General features: G+C 40.7%; 1 protein-coding gene across 1 annotated transcript in view; it reads right to left on the bottom strand.

Moving 5' to 3' along the window:
- The window catches only part of SCGN (secretagogin, EF-hand calcium binding protein), a 50,508-nt gene that overhangs the window by 19,574 nt on the left and 12,155 nt on the right, over window positions 1–18,779 (bottom strand). The window contains exons 4-7 of the mRNA XM_002816492.4: window positions 18,220–18,309; window positions 13,668–13,724; window positions 13,161–13,238; window positions 235–290 (exon numbers count right to left, since the gene is read on the bottom strand). Coding sequence (XP_002816538.3) covers window positions 235–290; window positions 13,161–13,238; window positions 13,668–13,724; window positions 18,220–18,309 — 281 coding nt within the window. The remainder of the gene's footprint in view (window positions 1–234; window positions 291–13,160; window positions 13,239–13,667; window positions 13,725–18,219; window positions 18,310–18,779) is intronic.

Here is an 18,779-nt window from a genome sequence, read left to right as displayed (position 1 = left end):
AATTTGTGAAAATGTTATGTGTTGTACATTTTGGAGAGAAGAATTTTCGTTATCTTCACAAAGGGATCTGTTACCCTAAAAGATTTAGAATCACTCAGCTTATTTGGTAAGATGTGCCTATTCTTTTAGACTCCAGGTGAGGCTTGATCTCCAGTCTCAAAAGGAAATATACGATGTCATCAGACCCCTAGTAAGGTATTTCTGAATGTATGATATCATTTTCATGTAACTCACCTTGCTAAGTCATTTAGATCCAACCGACCATCTTTATTTCTGTCAAAAATCTTCATCTGAAATGCAGAAGGGAAAATGGTTGTACTTGTAACAGGAACTAATTCTGAAAGTTACTAAAGCACTTTTCTATTTTGCTCTTCTGATTACATATTTGCCTAAATTGGCTGAGGAGCCCACTTGCCTGGGGGAAAATTAGTATTTGTCACAGAAGGAATTGCATGTCAGCCTCTCTGTTAGGATGAGTCATAGTAGCCAAATCTCCTAAATCTCAGTGGCTTAACACAACACAGGTTTATTTTTCACAGGGTTAGCTGGCAGCTCTACTTCATGTTGTCTATACTCTGGCGACATGGAGTGACAAAGTAGTGACCATTTGGCACATTCCTGATTCCCATGGCAGAAAGAAAGAATAGTAAATAATTTAGTGATTAAAATTTTATTGTCCAAAGCAGATCCCTGGCCACACCTACCTTCGAAGGGACAGAATAATACAATCCTGCCATGTGCTTAAGAGGAAAACTAATTATTTGGAGGCTAGCAGCAACGACTACCACAGTCTCTGACAGGCAAAACAGGATTTTTATAAAGATTACAAGCTTGAAATATGGGTACTTGGTTTGAGTCAAGGTTTTCTGAAACTATTTTATTTTAGCCCTCATTTAGCATATCCACCACCAAGGAGGGCTTGGAGGGCTCATATCATAGGGTACTCTCATAAGGTATAAGAGAAACCTCATGTTTCCATGAAGGCAAAAGGTGTTGACATTGAGCCTTTCCTTTCATAGACAGACTTAGCATTGTCCAAAGAAGTTGTTTACGTTATTAGATGAGACTAAACTTTAAACAAGATAGGACTAAAAGTTAAAAATTTCTGCACTAACCACAAATTAGAAAGACCAGATTGGTTTGGGCAAAATAGAAGAGATAGATTTCTTTGCAGATCTGAGTTGAAATGTGAGTGAATTTTGTGACTTTACAACATTTTAATGCTCAGAATATCTCTAAACATATCCATATAAGGAGGCTGCACAGGGAAAAAGAGGGAGCGAGATAATCTGAAAATATATCCAACAGATTTTTGCTTTAAAAAATACATTAGTCCCCCATCCTTCCTCTATCTCCAAATCCAGTTTATTTTTAATATTTCAAATGAATTTGAAAACCTATTCTCACCACTTTGGCACCAAAAATGTGTATTACAGAATTAAAACACAGGTTATATTTTTATACATTTGGGCATGTTACATGTCCAATTATGTCCCTTAAACATAAACACTATACAGTATCCAGTAAAAAGTCTGATGGGGATAAACTTTGCTAGAAGATGAGCCATGAGTTATTTTCTGTGACACCTTCATTATGGGAGGTTCTATCTTAATAGAAAGCTAGGTCAGCTTGAGCTTTAAGCAAGTAACAACTCACCTTGAAAGACGTGGGCCTAACTCCATTGCTGTGCAAACTTACTCCAAGAGACAACAATCCTGTGCTCGAAATTGGCCTGGGATGAACTAAACACCAGTGTGGTAAATTATGCTTCTACCTATCAGAAAACTGGCTATGGCTCACGTAAGAATAAGAATCAGGAAAAAAATCATTTGCCTAATTTTTCCATCTCTGAGTGTATACCAGTGGGGATGAATGGCACACATATTCTGCTGTATCTGCTCTTCTACTTTCCTGGGGCCTCTGTAGCTCTAAGTTCAAATATTAATAATGAAAGAAGCTTGGAGTATGCCTGTAGCACCAGACTAGAAATCAGATCTTGTGTGACATTAAGACATTATGCTTCTTTGCAAGTATAACCTTTAGTGAATTTGAATGCTTGGCATATTTGTTTGAGACATAATGGCTTCTTAATTTTTAAACTATAATAAAGACCATTTATGGGGGCTCAATAGTTTGTATGTTATTACATTTAATTATCACAACATCCTTATAAGTTAAAAAAAATCTGCGTGTAATAAATAAGGAAACTGATATTTAGAAAGATTGAAGTAGGTTATTTAAGAAGCAAGATTTTAATCTAAGTATATCTGTCACCAGAGCTCTTTCCATAAAACCAGCCTCTTAGCTCTATAAAGTCTGGATATCTCATCATGAATTTGGTTTGCTTCATGTTTGGTTATGAAGTAAAACATCTGCTGCCATAGACTATGCCAGAGATGTGGTATTTACCTTTTCTAATTGCCTCTTTTTCCTTGGGAAAGCAAGAAAAGACTCTGTGGATTTTCCTCCAATTCAGTGGCCTGAATTTCCCCTAAAGAAATATAAACTTCATGATAGCTGAGTCACCTCTAAGACTGCCAATTTTCACTTCATTGGATGCATGCTTACATAGTTCATTTCTACCTATTTTCCCTACCCTTGACTATAAACCAAGAGATATAAACCTAGTGCCTGACAACTGCTCCAGGCAGTGGTGGCAGGTTGGTCACAGCCTGAGCTCCATGAGCAAGTGCCCCTGCCAGCCCTCAGCCCACAACCCAGCTCCCCTTCAATCCCCTGCACACACACCCCTGCCCACTGGCCTCCGTGCCCTGAAGCTGCACGGGTGCTCATTTACCCTGGCTGGAATGATGATGAAGTATTCCTAGGCCAGAACAGCCTCCAGAATTTCTGAAACCAAATGTTCACTTCCTTGTGACATTGGTACTCAAATCCCTATAGCAAACATACTGTGACCAAAAACAGTATATGAGGAGACGACCCCTGCCCAGAAACTCCTGTCCCAGTGACTGCTGACCAAGACCAGTGGGATGTCCTGCTGGGCTGAGCGGCTATTTCTTGCCAATGATGCTCACCCAGTGTCCATCCTGGAGGACTCTACTGGGCACCCACAGAATCAGAAGTGACCACCTTCACCTGTAGCATCAACCATGCCCAGCTGATGGTGGTGGAGGGACGATGTATTTACTGTGTGAACTCTAAGAACTGAACTAGTCCGAAATCCTCAGGGAAGCCTGGGTGTTCTCTAGCTTATCTAGTATCTCCAGAGCTGTCCAGGAACTTGGTCATGCTTTTTTCAAAAACAACATGATTGTAACTGTGAAGAGTTTTCAGTATATCTTGGCCAAGCTGCCAGATGATGCACCTTCCAAAACACCTGCTGGGACAGCCAAGGAAGACAAGGGGAAGGCAAAGAAGACAGCACTGACAGCTGCGGAGAAGGCCAAGGACCTAGCGAGCAAGGCAACCACTGAGACACAATAGCAGCAACAGTGCATGTAGCCAGCCTGGGCCCTGCCCACCACTGCCACAGCACCCCAGATGACCTGGTTCAAATCCCTCTGCCCTTTTCCAATTTACTTCCAGCCCTACCTACTTCCTGGGTGGTGGGTTGAGGGTGGGTGTCCTGTTGGCATCTACAGAACACCAGGCATATCCATATCTTAGCCAGTCCTGCTTATTTCCCCATTGGGCAGCTGAGGTCAGAAGCACAAAGAGGTGTGGTGACTTGCACAGGATCACAGACACGATGCAGATAAATTGGTAATAAATGCTAGACTGCAAACTCCATGAGGGTAGGGATCTTTGTTTTGTTTTGTGATGTGCCCCCAAGTACCTGGCACATATCTAGTACATAATAGGCATTCAATAATTATTTATTGAATTTTTTAAAAAAGAAAATAAATATAGGCCTGAATTTTTCCTCCCTCTTTACACTAATTCACTCCAGGAGGGCTGTGGCAGTTGAAGATGGTGGCGGTAGGGGGCATGGCTTCCATTCTGAAGGGCAATTGCTGAAAGGTGGTGAAGAGCCCTTCATCACTCTTCTCCCCTCTACCACTGCTTTTCCAAGACTTGCACTCATACTCCATCCACACATTTTTGAGAATTAACTACCTGAAAGGTGCTATAAAGTCTCCCAGAAATGGAACACAATGTCTTATTAACAAGTACCTTAGAATTCTAAGTGCGGTAGTTCCCATCCTCTGGCAAGAGACTCCTCAGGGACTTTGGAGTTTTTCAGAATTCTCCTTAGATTGAATAATATTTTAGTTTTTCAAATCTTTGTAGGTGCAATAGTGATTGTAAAATGCAAAATCACTTAAAATCATTACTGGGTAACTTCCTGTCAATAGATATTTTCTTAAGCAATAGATTCAAAGTACAATTACTGTCATGCGGTGGGAGAGGAAGTCTGTGACTTTTTAAAACAATTCTTAATGAAGAATTTTAGTATAATGCCTGCCCAAGGTGAAAAACATGCAAATAGTTCAGCAGAGTCAAGAGTGTGAGTCCCTCCCTTGCCTGTTCTGGTGGTAACTACCATTCACAGAGTCTTATGTATCCTTCCAGAAACTTTTTAAACATACAAGCATATGTATATATGTACACACACATATCACAACTATCTAGTTTTTTGACAAATAGGACCATATGCAATATACTATTTTGCAACTTCCTTTTTTTATTTAATAAATTATTGGAAATCATTCTTTAGCAGTTATTTTTTTAAAAAAATTTTAAAGGAGATCTTCATTCCTGCCTGGAAATTATTGCCATATGCTATTCCAAAAAAGATTTAGAACCCCCCTCCCATATTATCAATTGACAATTATTTGTCAGGTAATTACTGTGTGTCTAATAACATTCTACACACTATGAGATATCCCAAACAATTATTAAGGTGGTACATGATTTTAGGGCACACAATCGTAATTGAAGAGCCAGAAACAAATATCTGAAATATAGGTTAACAAATAAGATTCAGCATTATCTCTTTAACTCTGAGAAAAAGAGACAGAGCAATGTGACAGGATATTGGAGGAGACTGAGGAAGGAGATAAGAATTCAGGTAAGTTCTGAAAGAAGGATAGGATTTGGACATGAGGTAGAGAGAAGAGAGGAAGACATTGTAGGCTAGCAAATGTAAGAACAAAGGCACCGAAATAGAAATTCACATGATAGCAATAGGTTAGCCATAGAGAGTGACCAGGGAGGACAAGGGGTGTTCTGGGAGTGGAGGAGAGAAGTTAGACAGGGAGAGAGAATGGGACCAGAAGAAGCAAGAGTTTGAAAGCCATAAATAGGAGTTTAAACTTTTGTAGATCCATGCACAGGTGACTGGCATCATTCATTCATTTATTTGTGCGTTCATTCATTTAACAAATATGTATGGAGTGCCTACTATGTACCAGGCACTGTTCTATTTACTGAACAAACAAAGATTCATGCTCTCATGGAGCTGATTTGGAAAGAGGGGATGGAAGGGGGGATGGAAAATAAGACAGATAAGTAAAATACAGACTGCTTTACATATGTAACATGAAATATACATGTTATCTATGTTAAATGCTCTGGAGGAAAAATTAAGTAGCATATACTTAATTTAAGGTGAGAGGTACAATTTTAAATAGGATGGAAATGGAAAGCCTCAATTAAAAGGTGGCTTTTTCATAAAGACCTGAAAGAGATGACAGTAAATCAAATGCATACCAGGATTAAAAATAGATTGGCAGGGATATGGCAAGTGCAAAGGACCTGTGGCAGCACATACATGCATGTCAGAGTAACCAAAAGTATGTCAGGTAATAGTGTGGCAAGACTAGGACTGGGGAGGAGATAAAAGGAGATAAGGTGGGAAAGGTGATGACTTGGTGTGTGAGCAGGTGGTGTAAGAACTTTGGCTTTTTCTCAGAGACAGAGCCATTGGAGGTTTTTGATATGAAAAATGATATAATCTGACTCAGTATTAACAGGATCACTCTGGCTGCTGTGTTTCATAGAGATGGTAAGAGACAGGAGTGGAAATAGGGGGATCTGCTGGGAAGCATCTTGCAATTCAGTTGAGAAATAATTGTGCCTTGGAACAGGGTGAGAAATGGTCAGATTTAGAATGTAATTCAAATGTGTTCAACAAAATTTTCCAGTTAGATGTGGAGTGATAGAGAAAGAGGCATCAAAGATGGTTTCAAGTGTCATGCCTTGAGCAACTTGAAAGCTTGAGGAAGACCCAGTAGTGGAGCAGGTCTTTGGGGAAAGGTCAGAATTTCAATTTGAGACATGTTGAAGGTGTATATTAGGCATGCAATTCAAGTGGAGATACACAACTAAGTGTATCCAAGAAGTTTAGAGAAGTGGTCTGAGTCAGACATATAAATCAAGGGTGGTCAGCCTTTAGTTGGTCTTCAAAAGCATGAGACTAGTTGAGATCACCAAGAGTGAGAGTGGACATAGAAGAGAAGAGATCTGAGGACTGAGCCCAGACGAGCATCAGGTTGGCCTGGATCACAGTGATGAATGCCTAGACCCAGAGAAGGAAGCAGATATGAGCTGCTTTAATCCAGGCATAAAATATGAGAGCCAAGACCAGGATCATGGATGGGGACAAGCTTAAACTCATATCGTTCTCTGCCATTGTTGCAGGATTTAGGAGGACGAGAGTGACCTCGGGTTGAAACAGGAGAATCTTGAGTGCACTCAGGCCCAGCCGACTCACATCCAAAAGATCAGGCTCGGAATACAGACAGCACTTGACTTTTATATACACTTTACAAAAGGGAGTGGGCTAGCTTGAAGCAAGCTTGCAGTGGCGTGAAAGCAGGGATACAGAGGCAGAACAAACTTAGGATTGCACATAACCGTTGCCAAGCAACCCAGGTGTCCATTATCTAGGTTTGCCTGGGCACGGGCTTACTAACCTTCACTATGGTGCCCAGGCAGCTGTAGTTCAGGCCTACTCAGGCTTCTTATGACCTTCGTTGTACTTCTTAGATAAAACAGAATTCTTGAAGTCACTAGTTATAGAGAACAGGAATCTATGAACTCATTTCATAAAATAAAGGAAAATTTGTTTTTCTTCTCCCTATGTTGAGGGAGTGCTGGGAGAGTCTCCAGAGAATGTTAGATAATATTATCAAGACTTTTCCTGGGTCTGGGCTGTGCCTGTTGCTGCCTCTGGGACAAGTCAGCCTAATACAGGAAAACTTATTTCTCTTTCTTTTTATTTTTCTTTAATTTATCACCTCACCATAGTCTCAGATTTAAATTTGTTGTTTTATAAAAGTTCAAGTTTCCTGCTCTAATTAGTATGTGATTTAACATCAGCCAGAATTATTAGCTTAAATTTAACAAAAGTAAATATTATCTAAAAATATTCTATCCAGACAGTTAAATCTTTCCTCCTGCCTGGTGTTGGCAGCACCTCTAAATTCAGCATCATAATTTGATTTTAATAATAGGCTGTCTCCTTCCTTGTCCAGAACATTAATTAGGAATCAGGATAAGATAAGGTATGCAGACCTCAGCTTTTCTCTTCTGTTTAGTCATTCTGCCTTAACTCACTCATTAGTCATGCTTCAGCCAGTTTTTAAATGTGCCAATCCTTATTCAGATCGATTTGAATTCATTTAATAAGTTACATCTCTTAAGTAAAGCATTTGATGCTAAACCTCAGAACAAAATCTTTAATACAGTATTGCCATGACTATGTCCATTGCTCAATAAAAATCCATTAAAGCAGCAATAATGTGATTTCACGCTTGGTGTATCAGCGCTCAGGATGTAGAAGTCGTTTTTTAAAAAGTTAAGTTCCTAGAAGTTAGTACACCCAAAAGTTTCTAGGGAAATGTAAAAAGTCTTTTAAAAAATCAACTGTCAAGTTCCAAAATCTGTTTGTTGAAAAGTATAAGTCACCTCTATAATTTAGGGAAGAAAAATAAAATAGATTGGTCAAAATTTCACTGAACCCATTTTGTCTTCTGATCAAACTCAAATCTTTGGGTGGAAACTCTTTCACCAGCTTTCTCCACACTTGGTTCTCACCTCAGTGCATAAAAAGCCAATGAAAAGCTGATATAGTTTGGATGTTGTCTCCTCTAAATTTCATATTGAAATGTAATCCCGAGTGTTGGAGGTGGGGCCTGATGGGAGGTGATGAATCATGGGGGCAGATTTCTGATGAATGGTTTAGCACCATCCCCTTGGTGCTGTTCTTGCTATAGTGAATGATTTCTCCCAACATCTGGTTGTTTAAAAGTGTGTGGCATCCTCCTCGGCTCTCTCTCTCGTTCCTGCTTTTGCCATGTGATGTGCTTGCTCCTGCTTCACTGTCTACCATAAGTAAAAGCTCCCTGAGACCTCCTCAGAAGCAAAGCAGATGCCAGCACCATGCTTGTACAGCCTGCAGAACTATGAGCCAATGAAACCTTCTTTTATAAATTATAAACCCAGTCACAGGTATTTCTTTATAGCAACACAAGAATGGCCTAACACAGGGGCCATCTGGAGTTTGTTTGATTATGGACCTGTCTCCATGGGACAATTTAGAACCAAAATGAGTACTTAACTGCAGCACACATGAGCAGAAAAGCTATGAGGTGTGGGCAATTAAACAGACATAGAATAACAGGACCATCTTGGCCAAGGGACAGTTCTCAACGTAGATACTTAAACATTGTGTAAGATCACTCTGATTTCCCTCAGCTACTTCCCAGGACTCTAGACTTATGAATCTAGGCTAAAAATGTTGCATACTGCCAAAATTTCTTGATCTCAGGACATCCCATTGTAAGATGATGCCAGCCTGAAGCTTCTTTAATTCAAGCATGAAGGCTGTGAAGGGAAGAACTCTGGGCAACTAGGGCTGCTGGCCTGATGTGTGATGTGCATCATCTTTTTTCAGCCACATACTGCACCCTTTCTGATTCTGCCCTGGAGGGTCTGGTTTAAGGGGGAGGGGAAAAGGAGAATTTCAGAGCATAAAGCTCTGCTTGGGGAAGATTAGGTCTGTACAAAATGCTGAAATGTGCAATACGCAACCCTCTAAGCACCCCAAGAGGGAGCAAGAGCCATAATAGGGGCACAGGGTCACAAGAAACACTGACAGGGCAGATAGGAGGGTCCCAAAGACAAACGTTCCTTATTTTGTCATGGTTTCATCATAGCTGGCTATTAGGTAACAACTGAAAGTTCCGTTTAATTTGCATTAAGTAGCCTACTATGTGTCAGGTCACATGTGAGGGCTGGGACAAGAAGGTGAGATGCTCTCCTCACCCTTGAGGAGTCACAGTTTAGTGGGGTACAAGATCCATAAACAGATAACATCAGTGTCATCCTTGACTCCCACCTGATTCATCAGGAAATCTCGTCTGTCTTCAAAATATATTTAGTTCTCACCTCTTCTGCCACCTCACCTGAGTCCAAGCTGCCATCTTCTTTTTTATTTTTTTATTTATTTATTTATTTTTTTTTTTTTTTTTTTTTTTTTTTTAATTTATGAAGAATTTATTGATGATTCTTGGGTGTTTCTGGGAGAGGGGGATATGGCAGGGTCATAGGATAATAGTGGAGAGAAGGTCAGGAAATAAACACATGAACAAAGGTCTCTGGTTTTCCTAGGCAGAGGTCCCTGCGGCCTTCTGCAGTGTTTGTGCCCCTGAGTACTTGAGATTAGGGAGTGGTGATGACTCTTAAAGAGCATGCTGCCTTCAAGCATCTGTTTAACAAAGCACATCTTGCACCGCCCTTAATCCATTTAACCCTGAGTTGACACAGCATATGTTTCAGAGAGCAAGGGGCTGGGGGAAAGGCCATAGATCAACAGCATCCCAAGGCAGAAGAATTTCTCCTAGTCAGAACAAAATGGAGTCTCCTATGCCCACCTCTTTCTACACAGACACAGCAACAATCTGATCTCTCCTTCCTTTCCCCACACTTCCTCCTCTTCTCTTCAACAAAACCGCCATCGTCCTCATGGCCCGCTCCCGATGGTCGCTGTCTCTTCGGAGCTGTTGGGTACACCTCCCAGACAGGGCAGCCGGGCAGAGGCGCTCCTCACCTCCCAGACAGGGCGGCCGGGCAGAGGCGCTCCTCACTTCCCAGACGGGGCCGCCCGGGCAGAGGCGCTCCTCACTTCCTCCCAGACCGGGTGGCAGCCGGGCAGAGGCGCTCCTCACCTCCCAGACGGGGCGGCCGGGCAGAGGCGCTCCTCACTTCCCAGACCGGGCGGCCGGGCAGAGGCGCTCCTCACTTCCCAGACGGGGCGGCCGGGCAGAGACGCTCCTCACTTCCTCCCAGACGGGGTGGCGGCCAGGCAGAGGCGCTCTTCACCTCCCAGACAGGGAGGCCGGGCAGAGGCGCTCCTCACTTCCCAGACGGGGTGGTGGCCAGGCAGAGGTGCTCCTCACTTCCCATATGGGGTGGCGGCCGGGCAGAGGCAAGCTGCCATCTTCTATCATCTGGATGGCAACAATGGCCTCTCAACAGATCCTCCTGATTCCATACTTGCCCACTGAGGACTCTTCTCAACCCAGGGAGCAAATCTTGACATCCTCTGCATCATAGCCCTCTAGCCGTTTTCCATCTCACTAAAACCTCAAGTCCTCACGATGGCCTAAACATCCTGTGATGGTCTGGCTGCCGTTTAGTCTCATCCTTTCTTGCTCTGCTCCAGCCATGCTGGTCCCTCCCTGTTCTTAAAAATCCCAGGTGCGCTCTTGCACTAGGGGCCTTGTGCCTTCCGTACCCTCAGTCCCTCCTCACATCTCACCTTCTCAGAGGGGCCACCCTGACCACCTTATTGAAAAGTACCCCTTCTTCCCAGTCCCCTACCCCAACTGCTCCTGCTAGCACTGCCATTCCTGGCCCAACTCCACTTTTTAATTTTTTCTGTAACACTCATCACCCTCTGTTATGCAATATAATTAATTATTAATTACATTTATTATTTGTTGTCAGTCTCCCCTTTGTCTATTTTGCTCACTGTTGAATCCCTGGTGACTAGAATAATGCTTGGGGCATAGTAGATATGTAATGAATATTTGTGGAATAAATTAAATTATTAAGAGGCCAAGATGATGATATGCACAAGGCACTACACAGGAACAGAGAAGGAGTACTGGGCTCACTGTGGAGGGAAAGCTACAGAAGATTTATTTTTAGGGCAAGTTGATATCTAACTGAATCTCGAAGGATGAGCATGAACCAGGTGAAAAAAGTGGGGAGGGGGGGGAAGCTGAGCTATATTAAGAAGTAAAAGATTAGTGGTTTAGTATGGTTAGTTGGAGATGGGGGCAAGCCCCTCAGAGTCAAAGATAGTCAAACAAATACTGGCAACACACTGGAGATTCTACATGAGAATATATTCATTAAGTAGGTCATGTTTTATAAGTCAATAAAATCGAGATAACAACAGCCAGTGCTAACACTCTGTTAAATCAATGTTAAAAATATGCTGAACTAGAAAAACCACCTCCTTATTGTTCTGTACCCCAGGCAGTTTCCGTCTAATTTTCTTTTTCATAGTATTCATTCTATTAGAGGGCTTCACTGGAGCTTAGGTCAAAAGGAACCTAGAGATCCTCCTGTAGCTGGGAAACTGCTTCCCACTGCTGGGGAATTTCCCACTTCACCCTTTGGTGCTGAGCACATATTTACTCAGGATTTCAGACATCATTTTGCATGCTATTAAAACAAATCAATACAGTAAGAAGCTGAATAATTTCCTTAATTGAGATCCCGTCCTGAGATTTGATTCTCTCCTTGGCATTTGCCTTCTCCTGTCTAGGCCAATTACAAGTTACCAGGGTCAAGAGCACTTGCCTCCTTCCCAGCGCAGACTCACTTGACTGGGGGCACATTCAGAGCAGAGTACAGAGGGAAAACAGAGAAGGCTCCAGGGCTGAAAACCAGGGGAGCTTAGCTTCCAGCTTAACAGATGCTTTTAGCTAAGGAACGCTTTTTCTTAGTTATCTGGTCTTTAAAATGAGCTTAAGAACTCAACCTGGTGGTGACTTAGTCACTTACCCTTTCTAAGCCTTAGTCATCAGACATATAAAATTGCGTGAACAATACCAACACTGTAGAGAAATTGTTAGAAATAATATAGCATTTGGAAACACCAATTAAAAGCCTAAATATGTCAACTTGGTTGGTACACATTTTAACAAACTCTTCTCAGTAATATGTATCCCTGACTTCACCATAAGGCTCAATGAGGTGATTGTGCTCAATAACTCTTTATATAATAAATATAACAATCCTACAAGTAATTAAGGCTTTGTCAGCAAATTTCCTTGCTTACTAATTAAGAAACCTGAAGATTTTGATAGGAATGAAGCACTCACGTAGGGATGAGAAAGGAATAGGGGAGGAGAAAAAACAGAGGAGCTAGATGCAGTTCAACAGAAATCATTGACGAGTACTGGGAGAAATGCATCGAGTTAGGTGTTGAAACAGAACATGAGGATGAGTTCGCCAAAGGCAGCTCCTTACTTTACCACTCTCCATGGATCTTGACACAAAAATAGTCTCAAGGTCACTTGGAACAAGGATGACATGAGGGGAACATGAAATAATGACAACTACTGCAATAAGAGCTAACTCATTATATTCTGGACAGTATGCAAGTGCTTCATATGCATCAACGCATTTGCCCTCACAGGAATTAGGTACTGTTCATCCCCATTTTATAAGAGAAGTAAATAAAGTTGAGGGGCTTGACAGTTTTCTTACATCATAGCTAGTAAGTGGCAGAGGTAGGATATGCATCCTCATCCTCCATCTATCTGACTCTCCAACTGCACTAAATCAACATGCTAAATGAGGAGAATCATCCACTGTGGTGAGAGGCAGCTTCCATCTGTTTGGTCCTGATTGTCTAAGTACATGTTTACTTGTTTCCACGTGACTTCAATTAACATTGAGGTTATTGGCCTGATGCTTAGAAACCTAATGTTGACTGAACTTTTCAGGTTTCCCCACAGGCTGGTGAACAGCTTTCTCTCAAATAGATGCAACCTGTTCACAAGAGAGAGGCTAAAACAGTTCAGTTTTAGCCAGTATTTTTCAGAGTTGAAGTTTCCTCTTGCATTCATTTAGTCTTCAACTTCTCAAGGACGAACTCTCTAGCAGACACTGTTTCTGGGGTCTGGGGAGGGAGTAGGGGAGCTGCCCTCATGGAGATTACATTACTCATTACTTACCATGGTGCCAGTGTATTCTTCCAGTTTAGCCTCAGAAATGGCCTTTTTGTGGTGAAGAAAGAGGTCTCGGAGGAAGTTCTGTGGCGCCAAGAGAAGAGTCATATTTTATATAGTGAGCAAATAAACTGCAAAGGTCTTAAAAGGCCTTATTTCAAGAATTGTGGGTTGTTTGTTTCCAGAAGGAAATAAAATGCTTCTAGCAAGCAATAAATCCAAGAATGGAGGGCTGTCACTGTTTATAGGGAGCTCACGGGACCCAGGGAATAGCTCCAGCGTGAAAAAGTTATCATAAATGCTCAATTATGCTTCTTTTCCAGAGAGAGCAATGTGACTTGCACTTTCTAAACCTTTTAAAAATGAATATATACACATATGTACATATGTATGTATTTTTTGAGTCACATATTCAAATACATCTTTCTTGGGCCCACAGAAATCAAACTCATGATACACACATATCAAATTCCCAATGATAAACAAACCCACCCTTCACCCAGTGACACTCACGCGGAGCTCAGCAGCTGATATAAAGCCACTGCTATCAGCGTCATATTTGCGCCAAATCTGAAATACACAAAAGTCATTAATTAATTTATCCTCAGATAACTTGGAATAATTATGTGGTATCTACTACAGTTCAGCATCTGAAAACAGTACTTAACTGAATGGAAATTCCACTTTTGATGGAAAACTTTAGGCTTTCTTTGGTGAGAGCAATTTTGGGCAGAATCCACCACAAATGGATCACTGCATTCACTTGGATCCACTTAAGGAGGGCCACAATGGTTTCAATGAAAGACCATTGAGTGCGCTTTCATCAAAAGGGTCCTTTTGGAAAGCTCAGAATGGAAAGATAAAAAGGGATGAACTTCAGTTTGGGGCAATATGACAAACTAAGAAGCCTCCTCAGTACTAAATACCTAAAAATGCAGCATCCTATGAAAATAACTTTTTTTTTTTTTTTGAGACGGAGTCTCGCTCTGTCACCCAGGCTGGAGTGCAGTGGTGCCATCTCGGCTCACTGCAAGCTCTGTCTCCCAGGTTCACGCCATTCTCCTGCCTCAGCCTCCCAAGTAGCTGGGACTACAGGCACCCACCACCACGCGTGGCTAATTTTTTGTATTTTTAGTAAAAACGGGGTTTCACCGTGTTAGCCAGGATGGTCTCGATCTCCTGACCTGGTGATCCGCCCGCCTCGGCCTCCCAAAGTGCTGGGATTACAGGCGTGAGCCACCGTGCCCGGCCAATAGCTTTTAATTACATAGCATAGATCGCAAGAAAGTGAAAGGACTTCTAAGAGACCCGACATGATGGGAAAGCATAATCTCAGAGTGGTAATGTAGGACTGAAACCAAAGCCTGTCCCAAGCATATCTGCCGGCCCCTGGCAACAAAGCCTGCAGTTTTATGGGAAAACTGCACATGCGGTAGACAGGGAATAAATCATGGGACCCACACAGGTGGAAAATTAGATTGAGGTGCCTGCTTTAAACTAAAACTTCAAAACTAAAACCTTAATGAAAGATGAACTTTAAAAAATTACACTGCAGAAAAGTCCCCTAAGAAATCTTGCCTGTGCGGTCTTGTCTCTGATGGAGGGGATAAAATAACTCTAATAATTCCCAGTTATAAGCTACTCCTCTCATTAGTGTGAGGCCAGCATTCATCCAGCTGAAGATGCAGTTACTGAACTGGAAGACAGGACAGCTGAAACTTTTTGAGGAAAGCACTGAACTGCTTTATTTAATAAATGCTGTTACTCTCCCCACCTCTGATTATTCCATGGACAAGCCTCACATCAATTGGCAAGCTCATTAACTCTTGTACAAAATGAAAGATTACACTAAGTTTTTTTTTCATTGACAGATTTTTCTTGGATCCTAAATGGGTTGCCTGTGTTCTGTGTTACCAACCGCAAGAACCTTAATTATTAACCACAATCAGCGTCCTGAGCTCAGACTCTGCAGGGATGGTAGGAGGTGTTGATACTGATGCTGTGTTGACACTGATGCTGATATTTAGTGATAACAATTCAGAAACATCACTCCTTTCAGACCCTGTCACTTATGTCTGAATTTAGTCCAGTTTACAAAATCAGTGAGTTAAATGTGATTTATATATTTTATCATATGAATATGCCAAAACTATGAGAATTTCAAATAATTTTTAAAATTTTTTGCATGCTTTTTAAGTGCTGTTCTCCAATCAATTTCCCTTTAAATTATTGTATAGTTTCACTACAACTGAGCCATTGGAGCGCCAAAGATTTTTATGTGACTATTCAGCAAGCCTATCTTTAAAGAATAAAGACAAAGTAAAGACATTTCCAGACACACAGAAGCAGAGTTTATTACCAGCAGACTCTCAGTAAAGGATATATTCTAGGAAGAAGAAGGAACAGGAAGAAGGAAATCTAAGATATACAGAAAGGAATGGCGAACAAAGACAATGGTAGCAATATGATATGTGGTGACACATGGGCAAATTGAAACAAATCTTGACTGCATAAAATTTGTGGGGTTAAAGAAAACAAGATAGAACTAATACTCTGGACAATAATGGCACATGAGCTGGTGGGTAAGAGTTATAGTGTGTTAAGATCCTGTGGATCAGGGGAAAAGTAAAGACATTAACTTAGAATTTCTTAAAATATGTAGAATGTAATGGGATATAAGACAGTTAATTTTAAAAAACAAATTCAAGAATTCACAATGATAGTTTTAAAAATTGGGTACAGAAAGGGAAAGCTCTTCTTTACAGATAAAATTGACAAACTAGAAAGGCAGGAAAAGTGAAATTTAAAAAAAAAAAAGAAAAGATAAGAAGTCTCCATAGGGCCATGTGCTTTTCCCACTTCTCAAGATTATTCAAGACTACACTAGGCCTAACATTTTAATACAATTTTTCTATATTCATGATTTTTTTCTGAAATCATGTTCACTGTACAAAATTAATGAAATACAAAAAGAAAAAGTTTATAATCTCCAGAAATTCCTATCCTGAGATAATTACTTATTGTTTCTATGTGTTTCATTTCTATCATGTTTCTACAACATACACTAAAAAAACAGAATTGGGGGTCATATTGTCTATACACTTGAGCAGTCTATTTGTTATTTTTATTACAAATGTTATCTGAGTATTTTTAAACACGATTAGAATCATTTTTAAAATGTCATTTAAAATAAATTTTAAATAATTATGACTTTATACACAATTGGAAAATACAAAAGTACAAAGAATAAAATCACCTGAAATCCTACCACTTACAAAAAACCAATATTTTTTGTGTATTCTTACTTATATCTTATTTATTCAGGCTTTAGGGTAAACAACTTTTAAACAAAGTTAAGATCAAATTCCATATACAATTTTGTTTCTTAACATTGTATTGCATTTCCTTCATGTCATTAAATATTTTTTGAAAACTTGATCTTCAGTGATTAATAATGTTCAATACCAGAGTTTTTCTCTAATGAATCTGCAACACCTAGAACAGTGCCTTGCATATTAGGGTGCTCTTAAGAATTTGTAGAATGAATGAATTATATGAATATATCATAACTTAACTAACTGTTCCATTATTGTTAGACATTTATGTTATTTTCAGTTTGAACTATAAGTGACACTGCAACATTATATGAACATCATTGTACAGAAAACTTTTGTCTACATCTCTGATTTTTAACCATAAAATAGATGCCTGAAAAAGTAGAATTTTTGTTTTTTTTGAGAACGAGTTTCCTTCTTGTCACTGAGGCTGGAGTGCAATGGCGCGATCTATGCTCACTACAACTCCGCCTCCTGAGTTCAAGTGATTCTCCACCCTACGCCTCCCGACTAGCTGGGATTACAGGCGCCCACCAGCACACGCGGCTAATTTTTGTATTTTTTTTTTTTTTTTTTTTTTTTAGTAGAGATGGGGTTTCACAGTGTTGGCCAGGCTGCCTTTGAACTCCTCACCTCAGGTAATTTGCCCACCTTGGCCTCCCAGAGTGCTGGAATTATAGGCATGAGCCACTGCACCGGGCCAGGACAAAGTTTTTTTTAAAAAAATAAATAAGCAAATAACTGTGGATAATGAAATTTTAAAGGATCCTGATTGAATTTTTCCAAAAATTACTTTCCATAAAATTATTCCACAATGTATGCCTACCAACAGAACGTCAGTGACAATCTCTGGGCTTCCTTGAAAGCATTGCATATTTTTGTGGATTTTCTTAAAATCTTTGCCATTTTGCTTTAAAAAAAATCATTTTCTTAATGTGCATTTCTTGAGTTACTGGTATAAATTCATGGTCCATTCAGAATCTCTTCTGTGAATTGCGTATGTGAAACTTTTTATCTCCTAAATGGGGACGTGGTAACTATTTCCAGTGTGGGGCTCCGGATGCCGTGGCTGTCTTGAATCTGCTGCTCTGGCCTTGGGGAAACCCTTATCTGCCCTTCCCTGGTTGTTTGTCACCAATAGAGCGGGAACACTGAGAGGCTGAGAGAGGGGGTAGCCCAGAGGGAAAGCGGTAAGAGAGGTCATTGATACTGCCTTTGACTTTTACTCTCCCATGATTATAAACAGAAGGCCCACTGGCTGGACCAGCACTCTAATAAATTGTTTTGACTGTATCATCATGCCTTCAAAACTAAAATTAGTTGCCGCTATTTTCTAGAGTCTAGATTTCTAGACAGCATTCTCAAAAGGCTGAAGCTACATAGGGATATTGGCTTCAGATGGGGCACAGGCTCTCCAGTTTCCATAGTCCCCCACCTCTCCTCCCTCTCCATTCTTCAGTGTACCTGCTTGGCCTCTTGTCTAAAGTTTCCTCCAGCCCAAATTAAAGGAGCCTGTCAGCTCAGGAGCACCCCAGGACAGTACTGAGAGAACACTGGGGTTTGGGACCAAAGTCCTCACTCATCACTAAGGCATTTTTTGCTTGGTCTTATCCGCTGTGCTCAGCTCTCCCTTGAGCACTGGGCAGGAGTGGTGGCAGCCACAGCAGGTGGCTGAGATCATAGCCTTGTCTCAATCCCCTTTCTCCACAGAGACACAACCAAGCACTCACCTGCATAAACTCCACACTGCTGTCCAGTGGGTTTTCATGGCGAAAGAGCAGAAGAAAGTTTTCATCCTCACATAAGAACATACCAGCAAGCTAAGGAACAGAAAGAATAACAGTCAGGGACACTGGCCAGTGTCCATTTGAAGAGTTCTCCCTGGTAAAAGGCATGGTGGTGCATATTCCAGGGCAGAAGGGCTCAGATCTTCCAGGATGAAGAGCTCAGTTTGCAGTTCTGTGCTCTTGATTGACATTCTTTGATTCATTGATTCTTTCAGAAAGTATCACACTCCTACTAAGTATAAATCACTATGTATATCTGCCTTCCATCAGCTTAAAATCTAAAATAATAATGACTATAACATTAGTATCAATAATAAATTTCTTAAGTGCTTGATACGTTCCAGGCACTATTCTAAGAACTTCCAATACTAAATTAATTTAATTCCATAATAATAGAAAATAAAAATAGCAAATAATGCTTATGTTTGCCAGGCATTATTCTAAATGCTTGCATATGCTAATTCATTTAATCCTAATAACAATCTATAGGGTACACAATATAC

Source organism: Pongo abelii, chromosome 5 (genome assembly GCF_028885655.2).
Source record: "Pongo abelii isolate AG06213 chromosome 5, NHGRI_mPonAbe1-v2.0_pri, whole genome shotgun sequence".
NCBI lineage: Eukaryota > Metazoa > Chordata > Mammalia > Primates > Hominidae > Pongo > Pongo abelii.
This window is presented reverse-complemented; position numbering and strand designations above follow the sequence as displayed.